At 37.2% G+C, this 16,613-nt stretch overlaps 1 protein-coding gene across 1 annotated transcript in view; it reads right to left on the reverse strand.

The window, feature by feature from the left end:
- Positions 1–396: 396 nt before the first annotated feature.
- The window catches only part of si:dkey-22o22.2 (neural-cadherin), a 367,974-nt gene continuing 351,757 nt past the window's right edge, over positions 397–16,613 (reverse strand). The window contains exons 33-37 of the mRNA XM_062062641.1: positions 15,883–16,147; positions 15,624–15,804; positions 11,728–11,978; positions 7,116–7,273; positions 397–7,049 (exon numbers count right to left, since the gene is read on the reverse strand). Coding sequence (XP_061918625.1) covers positions 6,474–7,049; positions 7,116–7,273; positions 11,728–11,978; positions 15,624–15,804; positions 15,883–16,147 — 1,431 coding nt within the window. The 3' untranslated portion in view covers positions 397–6,473. The remainder of the gene's footprint in view (positions 7,050–7,115; positions 7,274–11,727; positions 11,979–15,623; positions 15,805–15,882; positions 16,148–16,613) is intronic.

Here is a 16,613-nt window from a genome sequence, read left to right on the forward strand (position 1 = left end):
ATTTGCCATATTCTTACTAATAATTTGCCATTATGTTATTAATGATAAATTAATTTATCATTAATTCCTACTAATGATTTGCCATATTCTTAAAAATAATTTGCCCTATTCTTACTAATGATTTGTCATATTATTACTAATAATTTGCCATATTCTTATTCATTATTTTCCATTGTTTTATTAATGATTTGCCATATTCTTACTCATGATTTGTCATATTCTTATTGATGTGCCATATTCTTATTCATGATTTGCCAAATTCTTATTAAAAACGGCATGGGAAGGGGCTACAAAGAATTATGTTTTAAAATTTTACATGACGCTCAATCATTTATTAATTTGTCCCAACTGTTATGATTAGAACAAATAAGCAGCTTATGCAAGGGATTTTCAGGGAAAAGTCATTTTTATTGAAATTCATATACAAAAGGAATTTTCTGTGTCAGGTCGTTATAAAATGTTCTTATTTACACGCTATCACGTGACTTTTAAAGTGAACAAAGAAGCCAAAAAGGAGTCCAAGACAAAACACGCTGCATAGCTCGGAGTAAAGTAACCTGCCGGGGGAGCAACAAAGTCCAGGTTTTGGATTCCAAAGGAAGTCCAAGTTAGGTCAGGGAGCAACACTCTGATCTGGTCTTGGGGGATTCCTGCCGACTCAGCGTTTTGGGAGGTAGTAGCAGCGGCGGCAGCGTGTGCTGTGGCAAGAACCTTTCCTGCGGAGGAGAAAGCAGGAGACAGGCTGCGGGGGGGATGACGTAAAAGGGGGCGGGGCTTGTGAGGACAACTACCTGGCAGTAGGAACACCACCTGCTGCTTTGTGCCGGGACGGAAAAGTGACTCGACTGTAAAAAAAAAATAAAAAATTTGATTTAACAGTAAAAAAACTGTCAGCTCAGTCGTCACAATACAGTTTTTTTTTACTGTAAATTTAAAATAGTCCCAATGTTATTTTTATGGATATTTTTTATAAATGCTTTTATAATATATGAGTGAGATTGGCCGATACAGATACCGATCCCCTGTATCCACTGTAACATTTTCTATGTATTTTAGTTATTGACCGTGTCACAATATTTCAACTACTTCCATATTTTCTTTTATCACACACAATTGTTGGATCAAAACAAAGTCAATACCTAAAATACATAAAAAACTACTATCTTCTATTCTTTTAAATACTTTGCTTTTTGCCCTCACAGTCCGTCCGTGTCCAGGAAAATGATTCCCCGACTTTGTAAACATTAACAAAAACAAAGAAAATAATACAATTAAAAAATATGTATTATTTATTGCTCATATTTTGGTTTTTCCGTTGTTTTACTTTCGTAGCCTCTCTGCTTAGGCTGCTGCCCCCGCCACCCGACCTTGGATAAGCGGAGGACAATAGATGGATAATATTGTAGCTGTATGTAGAAACGGCGCCACTGAAATGTTGTGTAACATGTTTAGCGTCGCGTTCCAGCGATAATGTTGCTTTCGAGCAAGGGTGTCCAAACTTTTTTTTTCGTCCGCCGAGAATTGAAGGATGCTTTTGTACAGTTGGGGAGACAACAGTAAGACGTGGACACCATTCGTCACGGTTCACCCGACACATGAAACGTGACAAATAAGGGGGTGCGCACTATCCACTCTAGCCGCCGGTTGAATTTATTTTTTAAGTTAATTGAATTCAAAATAGTAAATAATATGTAAATAATCCAAATTTAAAAGTGAAAATGAAAGTGAAAATTGGCCCCCGGGTCACACTTTGGACACGCCCGCTTTAGATACAATGAGATGCAGTTTGTTCTTATGGAGGTGATTATTAATACATTTACATAATTAGCTGCTATACAATTTTGTATTTTATTTTTTTTACAGTGTACAATTAATTTTAAAACACTGTATGTTAATACGCTGAAATTTTAAACACCCTTTTAGCTCAGAAATTCATAATTAATTCATTCCAATTTTTGCACTGAAGTTTTATAGGCTGCATTTTTTTTTTTGCACTGAATTATTTTACAGTGAATTTTTACACAATTAATTTTAAAACACTGTTTTTTAATAAGCTGAATTTTTAAAAACACCCATTTTGCTCAAAAATTCATAATTAATTAATTCCAATTTTTGCACTAAAGTTTTATGGCTGGATTTTTTTGCACTGAATTCTTTTACACGGAATCTTTACACAATTAATTTTAAAACACTGTATTTTAATAAACTGAATTTTTAAATACACCCATTTTGCTCAAAAATTAATAACACATTTTTTATTCATTAATTCCAATTTTTGCACTGAATTTTTATAGGCAAATTTAAATAGGCACAATTAATTTTAAAACACTGTATGTTAATATGCTGAAATTTTAAACATCCTTGTTGCTCAAAAATTCATAATTAATTAATTCCAATTTTTGCACTGAAGTTTTGTAGGCTGCATTTTTTTTTGCACTGAATTATTTTACAGTGAATTTTTACACAATTAATTTTAAAACACTGTTTTTTAATGAGCTGAATTTTTAAAAACACGCATTTTGCTCAAAAATTCATAATTAATTAATTCAAATTTTTGCACTAAAGTTTTATGGCTGGATTTTTTTGCACTGAATTGTTTTACACGGAGTCTTTACACAGTTAATTTTAAAACACTGTATTTTAATAAACTGAATTTAAAAAAAAACCCATTTTGCTCAAAAATTAATAACACATTTTTTATTCATTAATTCCAATTTTTGCACTGAATTTTTATAGGCAAATTTAAATAGGCACAATTAATTTTAAAACACTGTATGTTAATACGCTGAAATTTTAAACATTCTTGTTGCTCAAAAATTCATAATTAATTAATTCCAATTTTTGCACTGAAGTTTTGTAGGCTGCATTTTTTTTTTGCACTGAATTATTTTACACTGAATTTTTACACAATTAATTTTAAAACACTGTTTTTTAATAAGCTGAATTTTTAAAAACACCCATTTTGCTCAAAAATTCATAATTAATTAATTCCAATTTTTGCACAAAAGTTTTATGGCTGGATTTTTTTGCACTGAATTCTTTTACACGGAATCGTTACACAATTAATTTTAAAACACTGTATTTTAATAAACTGAATTTTTAAATACACCCATTTTGCTTAAAAATTAATAACACATTTTTTTATTCATTAATTCCAATTTTTGCACTGAATTTTTATAGGCAAATTTAAATAGGCACAATTAATTTTAAAACACTGTATGTTAACACGCTGACATTTTAAACACCCTTTTAGCTCAAAAATTCATAATTAATTCATTCCACTTTTTGCACTGAAGTTTTATAGGCTGCATTTTTTTTTGCACTGAATTATTTTACACTGAATTTTTACACAATTAATTCTAAAACACTGTTTTTTAATAAGCTGAATTTTTAAAAACACCCATTTTGCTCAAAAATTCATAATTAATTAATTCCAATTTTTGCACTAAAGTTTTATGGCTGGATTTTTTTGCACTGAATTCTTTTACACGGAATCGTTACACAATTAATTTTAAAACACTGTATTTTAATAAACTGAATTTTTACTTACACCCATTTTGCTCAAAAATTAATAACACATTTTTTTTGTTTTATAGGCTGCATTTTTTTTTAGACTGAATTATTTTACACTGAATTTTTACACAATTAATTTTAAAACACTGTTTTTTAATAAGATTAATTTTTAAAAACACCCATTTTGCTCAAAAATTCACAATTAATTAATTCAATTTTTTTTTTTACAGTGTAGTCACTTTTTTCTACAGTTCAGGACGGTGCTCAAAGAAAGAGTCCACGAAGGAGGTCCGAGGGCCTGACCAACATTTGTGCTCATGATCGGGGAAGAACCTTCTGTCCTCCATGACCACTTTGGGCCAGACCAGGTACGCTCACATGTTCCGCTGTCGTGTTCCTTGTGACGCGTGACAAAGCTTCCTCTGCCGTGAGCAGTTCCTGCATGATAGAGACACCAGTGGACTGGCTGGTCCGCCCACGAGACCGGGATCCAAATGAAGGACTTTAGGAGGTGGAGTCTCCTTGGACTGTCCAGGACTGAAGTGATGCCCTGGTCCAGGTCTGGCAGAAGAGATCCCCCAGGAGAAGATCTCAATGCACACCTCCATGGATTTAGGATTTGCATTGATCATTTTTCTCTTATTTTTTGTTTTGATCTATGAAAATGTTCCAGTGGAATATTCCAAACATATTTCTGAGGTCATTTTGCGTTTTTATTATGAAAACTTTTTCATTTTAGCGTTTGAATTTTGTGAACAGATTTATTTTTTTTTACATCAAATTATGCTGACAATTTTATTGAATAAAATTTAGTGTAAGAAAAAAATTTGTGTATAAAAAGTCACTGCAAAAAAATGAGTGGATAAAAAAATCTGATTAAAAAAAATCAGTGTAGAAAAAATATTGCATAAATATTTGTTGCTTTAAAACTCAAGAACCACGCCCGGTATTTTCAGACTGAAGCACCTCACTGGCTGGTTCTGAGACAGGATCCATTGCCTCAGTCTTAATTTACCAGAATGGAGTCTTGAGTTTAGAAACAACACATGTTTTGGCTCTGAATTTTTGCTAGAAAAAAAAAAATCACAATTATTTTTTAATTAATTCATTCCAATTTTTTGCACTGAATTTTTATAGGCTGGATTTTTTTTGCACTGAATTCTTACAAAATTAATTTTAAAACACTATATTTTAATAAACTGAATTTTTAAATACACCCATTTTGCTCAAAAATTCATAATTCATTTTTAATTAATTAATTCAAATTTTTGCACAGAATTTTTATACACTGAATCTTTACACAATTTATTTTAAAACACTGTTTTTTTTAATAAACCGATTTTTTAAATGCACCCATTTTGCTCAAAAATTCATAATTAATTTTGTATTAATTAATTCCCATTTTTGCAGTGAATTTTTATAGGCTGGATTTTGTTTGGAACTGAATTCTTTTACGTTCAATTTTTACACGATTAATTTTAAAACACTGTATGTTAATACGCTGAAATTTTAAACAACCATTTGGCTCAAAAAGTCATAATTAATTCATTCCAATTTTTGCACTGAAGTTTTATAGGCTGCATTTTTTTTTGCACTGAATTATTTTATGCAGAATTTTTACCCAATTAATTTTAAAACACTGCATGTTAATAAACAGATTTTTTTAAATACACTCATATTGCTCAAAAATTCATAATTAATTTTTAATGAATTAATTCCAATTTTTGCACAGAATTTTTATAGGTTGGATTTTTTTTGCACACAATTCTTTTACACTAAATTTTTACACAATTAATTTTAAAACACTGTATTTTAATAAACACATTTTTTGAATACACCCATTTTGCTCAAAAATTACTAATACATTTTTTATTAATTAATTCCAATTTTTGCACTGAATTCTTATAGGCTGGATTTTTTTCCCCACTGAATTCTTTTACACTGAATTTTTACACAATTAATTTTAAAACACTGTATGTTAATAAGCTCCATTTTTAAACACACCCATTTTGCTCAAAAATTCATAATTCACTTTTTACACTGATTTGCACTGATTTTTTATAGGCTGGATTTTTTTTGCAATTAATTTTTACACAGTTAATTTTAGAACACAGTATTTTAATAAACTGACCATTTTGCTCAAAAAACCATAATTTATTTTTCAATTAATTCAAATTTTTGCACTGAAATTCTTTTGCACTGAATTCTTTTACACTGAATTTTGACACAATTAATTTTAAAACACTGTATTTCAATAAACCATTTTTTTGAATACACCCATTTTGCTCAAAAATTCATAATTAATTTTTAATCAATTAATTCTAATTTTTGCACTGAATTTTTATAGGCTGGATTTTTTTTGCACTGAATTATTTTACACTGAATTTTGACACATTTAATTTTAAAACACGGTATTTTAATAATCTGACCATTTTGCTAAAAAAAAAAATCATAATAAATTTTTAATTCATTATTCCAATTTTTTCACCAAACTTTTATAGGCTGAAATAATTTTGCACTGAATTCTTTTACACTGAATTGTGACACAATTAATTTTAAAACACTGTATTTTAATAAGCTGAATTTTTTTTTTGCTCAAAAATGTAAAATTAATTTTTAATTAATTAATTCTTAAAATGTATTTATGATATTATATAATTTATTTATTCTCTTAGAATGTATTAAATGTATTTTTAACTAATTTGTAATTATAATTTGATGTAAATACATTTTGTTCACAAAAATTCACACAAAAAGTTTAGTGAGAGTCAAAAAAAGGTTTCATAATAAAGACAAATGAACCTCCATAGTGTGCAGACGCTAAGGTGGCGCCACCGTGTGGTCGGCGGAGGAACGGCGTCAACGCTTGCAAGTACATTAAGGCAGCTGAGAAGAAACCTTCCAGAAGGTTCCAGCAAAGTTTGTCTCTTACTGGTGTCAACGCTCGTCTTTTGCGCCCCCTAGTGGTGCTGACGATGGGCGCCGGTGTGCATGTAGGCCAGCGCCTCGCCGTGCGTGAGCGCCAGCTGGGGGCGGTCGTACATCTCGCTCAGCGTCTTGAACTTGGGCCCCCAGCGTGACAGCCGCTCGTGCGCCGCCCCCCCTCCCTCGTCGTCGTCGTCCTCGTCGCCGCCGCCCAGCGAGCTGAGGCTTCCCGCCGGCGTCCCCGAGCCTTCCACGCACCACACGCGGAAGGCGTCCGGCGGGAGGGCGTCGCCGTCGTTGTCCGCCTCCCAGAGGATGCGCGCCACGTAGCTCTTAAAGTCCACGTGGGAGCGCGGCGTGGGCTCGTTAGACTCCGCCTCCCTGCCGCCGTGCTGCTGCTGCTGCTGGTGCGCGTGGTGATAGTGGTGGTAGTGATGGTGATGGTGCGGGATGCTGAGGTAGGGGGCGCCGGAGCTGCAGGACGAGCTGGACGGGCGCACCTCCTCCTGCGAGCCCGGCGAGGACTTGATGAGCGGCGCCGTGGTGCACGACGACGACTGCGACAGGCTGGAGCACAGCGGGCGCTTCAGCTCCGTGATGTCGTAGACGTTCTGGAAGCAGAGGGCAAAGGTCAGGCCGCTGGGGGCCCAAGTGAGCGGCGCACACGGAGGCGTCACCTGGTCCTGCTCGCCGCCGCCCTCCTCGTTGTAGTTGAGGATGTTCTCTCGGATGTCCTCCCAGCTCTCGTGTTCGGCCGGGATGTGGTAAACGCCTCGCTTGCGGAACTTGTTACGGCTGCCTTTCTGGTTCCACACCGTCACCGCCACCAGCACCGCTGCACACACACACACACACACACACACATACACACACACACACACACACACACACACACACACACACACACACACACACACACACACACACACACACACACACACACACACACACACACACACACACACACACACACACACACACACACACACACACACAGAGAGAGGACAAACAAGCTGTGTTAATGGCCGCCGGGACGCGTTTGACTTCCTTCCTGAAGCGGCAGCTCGTTAAAGATGCTACGCGGAGCGATTTGCAGCCGCTGACTCAGCACTTTAGCACGCGTTGCTTTCATGAAGACAAACAACGGACACAAAAGTGCTGGACTCTCACGGAGGCGACGACACGCAAACACTCTTCACTTCTCGGTTCAAACGCCACCAGCGGACGTTCAAACATGAAATCAGACACACACACACACACACACACACACACACACACACACACACACACACACACACACACACACACACACACACACACACACACACACACACACACACGTTTTTTTTTAATGTTTTAATAATAATAATACCTGGGATTTATATAGCGCTTTTCTAAGTACCCAAAGTCGCTTTACATATTAAAAACCCATCATTCATTCACACCTGGTGGTGGTGAACTACTTTCGTAGCCACAGCTGCCCTGGGGTAGACTGACGGTTTTGTTTGTAATTGTTTTTTAATCTTCATTATTTACTTCAAGTTATCACAGTATGTCTCCATATACATTTAAAAAAATTGGCCAAAGAGATTTTTTTTAAATATACCCATTTTGCTCCAAAATTCATAATTAATTTTTAATTAATTAATTCCAATTTCTGAACTGAATTTTTATAGGCTGGATTTTTTTTTGCACTGAATTCTTTTACACTGAAATTTTACACAATTAATTTTAAAACACTGTATTTTAATTAAACATTTTTTTGAATACACCCATTTTGCTCAAAAATTCATAATTCTTTTTTTAATTAATTAAATCCAATTTTTGCACTGCATTTTTATAGGCTGGATTTTTTTGGCACTGAATTCTTTTACACTGAATTTTTACACAATCAATTTTAAAACACTGTATTTTAATAAGATACATTTTTAAATACACCTATTTTGCTCCAAAATTCATAATAAAAAAAATAAAAAAAATAAATTAAAATTTTTGCACTGAATTTTTATAGGCTGGATTTTTTTTGCACTATATTCTTTTACACTGAATTTTTACACAATCAATTTCAAAACACTGTATTAAAATAAGATTATTTTTCAAATACATCCATTTTGCTCAAAAATTCATAATACATTTTTTATTAATTAATTCCAATTTTTGCACTGAATCTTTATAGGCTGGATTTTTTTTGCACCGAATTCTTTTACACTGAATTTTTACACAATTAATTTTAAAACACTGTATTTTAGTAAACCATTTTTTTTAATACATCCATTTTGTTCAAAAATTCATAATTAATTTTTAATTAATTAATTCCAATTTTTGCACTGAATTTTTATAGGCTGGATTTTTTTGGCACTGAATTCTTTTACATTGAATTTTTACACAATTAATTTTAAAACACTGTGTTTTAATAAACAATTTTTTTGAATACACCCATTTTGCTCCAAAATTCATAATAAATCTTTAATTAATTAATTCCAATTTTTGCAATGAATTTTTATAGGCTGGATTTTTTTTGCACTGAGTTTTTACACAATCAATTTTAAAACAGTGTACTTTAATAAGTTTAATTTTGAAATACACCCATTTTGCTCAAAAATTCATAATTAATTTTTTTATTGATTAATTCTCATTTTTGCACTGAATTTTTACAGGCTGGATTTTTTTTGCACTGAATTCTTTTACACTGAATTTTTACACAATTCATTTTAAAACACTGTGTTTTAATAAAAAAATTTTTTTAATACACCCATTTTGCTCAAAAATTCATAATTAATTTTTCATTAATTAATTCGAATTTTTGCACTGATTTTTTATAGGCTGGATTTTTTTTGCACTGAATTTTTACACAGTTAATTTTAAAACACTTTATTTTAATAAGATAATTTTTTAAATACACCCATTTTGCTCAAAAATTCATAATTATTTTTTTTATTAATTAAGTCCAATATTTGCACTGGATGTTTTTTTGCACCGAATTCTTTTACACTGAATTTTTACACAATTAATTTAAGCTGAATTTAAGCTGAATTTTAAAAAACCCCCATCTTGCTAAAAGAATCATAATTAATTTTTTATTAATTAATTCAAAATTTTGCACAGAATTTTTACACACACACACACACACACACACACACACACACACACACACACACACACACACACACACACACACACACACACACACACACACACACACACACACACACACACACACACACACACACACACACACACACACTAGAGCAATGCATGATCGTAGCTAATGGAGATCGTATTGATCTGTGGCTTGGGACAAAAGGTCTTTTGAGGCGATTGCCGATGTTACAGTGTGTGTGTGTGTGTGTGTGTGTGTGTGTGTGTGTGTGTGTGTGTGTGTGTGTGTGTGTGTGTGTGTGTGTGTGTGTGCGTGCGTGTGTGTGTACGCATGGTGGAATAAACAATTCCATGAAAATGTTTCCTATCATTCCCAACCCTATGTAAGACAAGAACACATATGTTTTTCTTTTTTTTTAAATGTCTAAGTCGTAAAATATGGCAAGTAAGAGGAGGCTAACATAAAACCCTTGGGAAAAAAACCCATCCAACAATACTCCATTTAGGCAAATGTGTTGTGACCAGAATATTAACCAAGTATTATTGTATATTATTATTATAATGGCTAACGCAGACAGACTATTTTTAGTGGCGCCGTGATCACAGAGCGCTACCTAACTAGTTTATGCTGCTATATTGACACACTGAGCTGCTGCATCGCCTCTGAGTTGGTGAAAGTTCATTCTAAATTATAAATCATGTCTCTCACCTGGATAGTAGAAGCTTGTGGACATAAACAGAGAAGTTGGTCAACTTTGGCAACTTTGATTGCAAGTTTTCCGCACCTTTTTCTTTTTTACTTGCCTGAGGATTATATTTAAAACTTCATCTAAACTGCAAGATATAAACATCCCGTCCGTCGGCATCCCAGTGAGAGCAGACATTGTACAGTAAGTGATGGGTTTTTTATGTTGATAGTTTGTATTTCTTGTTTAGCACTTAGCAATACTGCTACATGATGCTTAGTGTTTCACTTAAAGCTGCATCTGATTAGCACACAGCTTCTAAAACTTGTAGATCATCCTCCTTATATTCAGGTTACAAAATATACGTTTCTGGATCATCATTTGTCCTAAAGTAGTCTTTGTTGTCTCTCATGAAGTCTGCTATGATTAGTGCTGTTGGTGTTGAAGAGGAAAGCGAACGTTGTGATGCGTTTGTGAAATTAAAAGGCCACTTAAACGCTTAAAATGATCAAAACCACCTACTCAGTGGCCTAGTGGTTAGAGTGTCCGCCCTGAGATCGGTAGGTTGTGAGTTCAAACCCCGGCCGAGTCATACCAAAGACTATAAAAATGGGACCCATTACCTCCCTGCTTGGCACTCAGCATCAAGGGTTGGAATTGGGGGTTAAATCACCAAAAATGATTCCCGGGCGTGGCACCGCTGCTGCTCACTGCTCCCCTCACCTCCCAGGGGGTGAACAAGGGGATGGGTCAAATGCAGAGGACACATTTCTCCACACCTTGTGTGTGTGTGAGACAATCATTGGTACTTTAACTTGAACTTAAAATACGTAAATATGACATGTTATTATGAATGTTACTACATTACATATTAACTTAGAGCGTGTAAATAAAACCTTTATGGAAATGCTTGGATGTTTTTTAGAACGCTTTATAGGCGGAATAGAGCGACTACCATTGTCTCCATTGTTAGCTGACTTTTGCTAGTGTTTATTTACGATTTAGAATGCATACAAAAGGAAAAACATACGTGTTATTGTCTCATTCAAGCTGTTTGTTTAGATGCTTTTTTATATTTCTCTTTGCTATTTGGTCTTAATGGACCCTAATTAGAATAAAAACTAAAAATCATCTTTTGATATGATGTACTTAGTCCATAAGTACACAAACGTGTACTTCATCTGTAGTGACATGCTAATTCTTATTTTTACACTTTTTTCCCCCTCCAAATTCCATTGTATGTTATACTCTTCTGACACCACCAGATGGCAGTATAAGTGTCCACATAAGTGGCCATAAGACCCCAATTCAGTAGTGTACACAATTTTGGAAATAAGAGCTAAAAAGGTGCTGTCCACGCATGTGGCCACTAAGGCCTTTAGAGGTTAAGGATTAGGAATGATAGGCAGACTTCCAGAAAAAGTGCAGTTCCCCTTTAAGAAGTAAGTAACTAAGCCTTGAACCACTAGGGGGCGTATCGACACGTTGAGTCGATGGGACTCACCGAAGAAGACGAGCAGACACATGCTGATGGCCAAGATGGAGCTGGGGCTGAGGGCGGCCAGGCGGTGACCTCTGACCTGGCCCAGCTCGCAGCGCTGACCCCGGAAGCCCTCCAGGCAGCGGCACCGGTAGCTCTCCGGTGAAAGCGCCTGGCAGACGGCGCCGTTGCGGCAGGAGGCGGGGCCACAGGGCGACGGCACGCAGCGCTGCTCGCCCGACTCCTCCGTCACAGTCACCTGACCCCCGGGACACCTGGGGGCGGAGACGACCAGTGAGCGAGGGTAAATACCGACATTTTGAATCATTTGAAACATGGGATCATCCAGAAGCTTCTCTTTGCCAACACTCGGCCTAATAAACATCAATATAATCACATGTGTGGATGTGTGTGTGGAGGGGCGTGGCTTGCGGACCTGCAGCGAAGCGGGGTGTGCCAGGACCGGCTTCGAGATCAGCGACAGGTGCGTAGATGACTGTCGGAGGAGCGAGACCTCCACAATTGGCAAATTGTGGAGGTCTCGCTCCGCCAGGTTCCTTGGACCACCAATAACGGACATGACAGCCTCGCTCATCTTCGTGAACAACAATTTATTTTGCGATAAATGTTCTTTGTGTTCTTTTTCAGTCATTTCTGTCCGTCTCGCTCTCACTCTCGTTCCACCATCAAGTGAAGTGAAGTGAATTATATTTATATAGCGCTTTTCTCTAGTGACTCAAAGCGCTTTACATAGTGAAACCCAATATCTAAGTTACATTTAAACCAGTGTGGGTGGCACTGGGAGCAGGTGGGTAAAGTGTCTTGCCCAAGGACACAACGGCAGTGACTAGGATGGCGGAAGCGGGGATCGAACCTGGAACCCTTAAGTTGCTGGCACGGCCACTCTACCAACCGAGCTATACCGCCCCAACAACTCCCCCTCTCCTTCACGACTGCTGCCGTTAATAGAGCGACCGGTTGATCAGACAAACACTCTCAGCTGTGTCACCTACGTACCCGTCGCTGATCTCGAAGCCGGTCTGGCAGGTCCGCAGGTCACGCCCCCCCCACCCCACAGTGTGTAAAAGTAAAATACCGTAAATTCTGGACTATGAGCCGCTATTTTTTTCCTACCCTTTGAACCCTGCGGCTAATTTCTAGGTTTTTCTTCGCATAATGCAAATCATAAAAAAACAAGTAGACTCACTGCCTGTGTCGCAGTGCACTTCCTTTTAGAGCTTTCGTCTTCTAGCCGTCCATAGCGTCTCTACTCGTATGAAGTCTTCATTCATCACTCAATGCAATGTTTGTAAGTTTTACAATATAACCAAAACAATTCCTACTTACTAAACCGTCCCATGTGTGATGTGTGTAGAAGTGTTTTCACGCATGTGTGTACGTGCTATCGTACTGTAATCAAGCTAGTTGTTAATAGCTAATATGCTAGCACGTTTACAAGTGTCTGCGTTAGTATTATTAGCTTACAATGCCATTGTTTTTGTAATAGTTCAGTTTTGTAATTTCCCCAAAAACGTCACCGTGGAGTTATTTAGTCTGCTAGTGGGTCCGTGACGATGACTTCTGTTTTGTTTGATCAGCCGTTTTACTGCCTTGTTACAGACACCGTTTGGAAACGATTAAGGTATGCTAATAAACATTTACAGAATATTTCTGTGTACATAACTCATTTCACAACCTATATATCTATGGCTTATAGTCCGGTGCGGCTAATATATGGAAACATATTTCTTTTCTTGTAAAGAACATAACGTCATGGCTGTCTTGAGCTTCCAATACTTTCTACAACTCTTATTTTTTTGTTACAGTGATTGGAGCACATAGTTAGTCACAAAAAACATTCATGAAGTTTGGTTCTTTCATGAATTTATTATGGGTGTACTGAAAATGTGACCAAAAGTATACATACAGCAATTGTCAGAATAATTGTATCTAAGTTATCACAAAACTTTTGTGTTTCAATGAGTTCCCGGCGAGCGGACAAAAGCTGCCTTTGATCTTACCAATCAAAAGGCTTGTAAAACGCCACTGTGTAGGATGGGAAGCGACATGAAGGTGTCGGTTTCTTTGTTGTATTGTAATCCACAGGAAGATTTTGTCTTAACTCGAGTCTACAAAGCGGAGAGTAAGCAGGACCCGACCCCCCTCCACGCACCTTTTATTTGAACTGTTTTGTGACCAAAGGCAGCGGCTGTTTACGACCCCTGTCCCTTTAGAAACAGCATGTAATCAGGGAAAGTCCAAATAAAAGAGGAGGCGTACAATCTTTCGTCAGAGCGTGGTGGAAGACTGTGCAAAGAGTACAGCCCAGACGTTTCTCCTCAATGAGCCAGCTTTTATTCTTAGGTTATTTCAATTAAGAGGAGAAAACTATAATTTACGGGGGGTATTGATTTTTGAAATAGGTAAAGTAAGAACAAATATAAAATACAAATGTATTTTAGTTTTAGGAGTTAAATGGTGGAACAAGCTCAGTGATGAGCTGAAGACATGTAGTTCTTTGTTAAGGTTTAAGAAAACCTTGAAAGGTGAAATAATTGAAAATTATAGTAACAATTACTTTCATCCCATTGATTTTTTTTTTTAACTTTGATGTTCCAGGCAATCTAATTTTCAGTGAATGTATAGGATAGGCAAATATAAGCTTTGACTTCAGCCTATTCCTTTTTCGGTCATTCTTTTCTTTTTGTGTGTAAATGTGTATGATTGTTAAATATGTCTAATCTGTACTGTTAAACTGGTCACACACTGCAAAAACAGAAATCTAAGTAAGATTAAATATCTCAAATAAGGGTGATATTTGCCTATTTTCTGTCTAGTAAGATAATTCTTCTCACTAAGCAGATTTTATGTTAGAGTGTTTTACTTGTTTTAAGGGTTTTGGTCCTAAATGATCTCAGTAAGATATTACAGCTTGTTGCTGAGATTTGATGACCTATATTGAGTAAAACATGCTTGAAACCAGAATATCAAGTGTTGCAAAGCTGTGTCATCAAGTATAAAACTACCTTTTTAAAGTAATAATTTCTTACTTCAAGCATGAAAAAAAAAAATCATGATGCCGAGCGCATATCATTATGTCAAGAAAATGGCACTAGCATTTACTTCATTTAAGAATATTTTTCAACATATTGAGCAAAAAGGTCTCTTTTTTTTCTACCAAGAAAAGTGCACTTGTTATTAGTGAGAATATACTTATTTTAAGGTATTTTTGGGGTTCATTGAGGTTAGCTAATTTTACTTGTTTTGGAAACTCTTGACAAGCCAAATGTTCTTGTTCTATTGGCAGATAATTTTGCTTAGTTCAAATAAAATACCCCTCATTTTTACATATTTTTTTCTTGTTTTTGAACACTGACTTTTTGCAGTGCACAAAATGGTTGATGGTTGATTAAATGACCGAAATAAACTTATTTCATTCATTCATTCATGAATTGAATTCTGTCTCTGTTTAATTCCTTGCTTCTTGTCTGTTTAATAAATGTCAGCAGTGTTTGAACCTGGCAGCAATGTTAATATTTGCTTACATGTCCATTGGCAAGTTTCACCGCAATAAGGCGCTTTTGGTAGCCATCCACAAGCTTCTGCTTGAATCTTTGACCACTCCTCTTGACAAAATTGGTGCAGTTCAGCTAAATTTGTTGTTTGTTTAAGGAATTTGCTCAAAGTGTCACCTTCGTCATTAGTTTTGAAGCCCAAAGACCTCCATATTGCGCTTCTTTATTAACCAGTAGAGTTGCTGTTTTTTTTCCATTCTTCCTCTCCACACTGTTTCTGCTTGTACGCACTCTGGTACTTTTCATAGTCCTTAGAGTGCAGTTTTTAATTAATCAAAACCACGGTACTTTAATGGTAGCGGTATACCGTACAACCCTAGTGTGTATAAGTGTGTGTGTGTTGACCTGCACTGGTGTTTCCTCCACAGGTCGACACACCGCAGCGGACTCCGGCAGGGTTGCGCTCGGCAGGCGTCGGTAAAGCAGCCAAAAGTGACGCCCCGCCTCTCCAGTACGGTCACGAGGTCGCTGCTCTTCCCGTCCAGAGGGAGCGGGCGCCCGTTGAAGCGAACGTCCCGCATGCAACCTGGAGGCGGCGACGCCGAGTTGGCATTAGTTTCACGCCACGTGGTACATCGCCGTGTTGACGGACACGGTCCCTCACCCTGAAAGTCGACCTCGTCCCGGCCGTCGGGTCCGTCGCCCACCGTGATGCTGGCCGGGTCCACCACCAGCTCCCTGCGGCCCCCCAGGCGGGCATGGACCTCCCGGGCTCCTCCGCCCTGCTCCAGTTGCAGGGTGAAGAGGTTGTCGTGGCGACTGAGGCTGACGAGGACCCACTGGCCGATGTCCACACGCTGACCCGGGAGTCTCGCCGCGTGGGCACCGTCGCCGAGGTTGGCCCGAACCGCCAGGTGGCCCTCTGCGATCTAGAAGATGACATCATCGTCACTTCCTGTATTTCAACGTGGGCTGGACTATCATGGCAAAAATAATAATCACGATTATTTTCAGTTAATATTAATTTATATATTCATTAATTATATCTATTGTGAATGTTGTCTGTCTATCTGTGTTGGCCCCGTGATGAGGTGGCGACTTGTCCAGGGTGTACCCCGCCTTCCGCCCGAATGCAGCTGAGATAGGCTCCACCCAATAAACCTTAAAGGCACTGCCTTTACGTGCCGGCCCAATCACATAATATCTACGGCGTTTGACACACACAAGTGAATGCAAGGCATACTTGGTCAACAGCCATACAGGTCACACTGAGGGTGACGTATAAACAACTTTAACACTGTTACAAATATGCGCCACACTGTGAACCCACGCCAAACAAGAATGACAAACACATTTCGGGAGAACATCCGCACCGTAACACAACATAAACACAAC

The sequence above is a fragment of the Entelurus aequoreus genome, linkage group LG11, assembly GCF_033978785.1.
Source record: "Entelurus aequoreus isolate RoL-2023_Sb linkage group LG11, RoL_Eaeq_v1.1, whole genome shotgun sequence".
Classification (NCBI taxonomy): Eukaryota; Metazoa; Chordata; class Actinopteri; order Syngnathiformes; family Syngnathidae; genus Entelurus; species Entelurus aequoreus.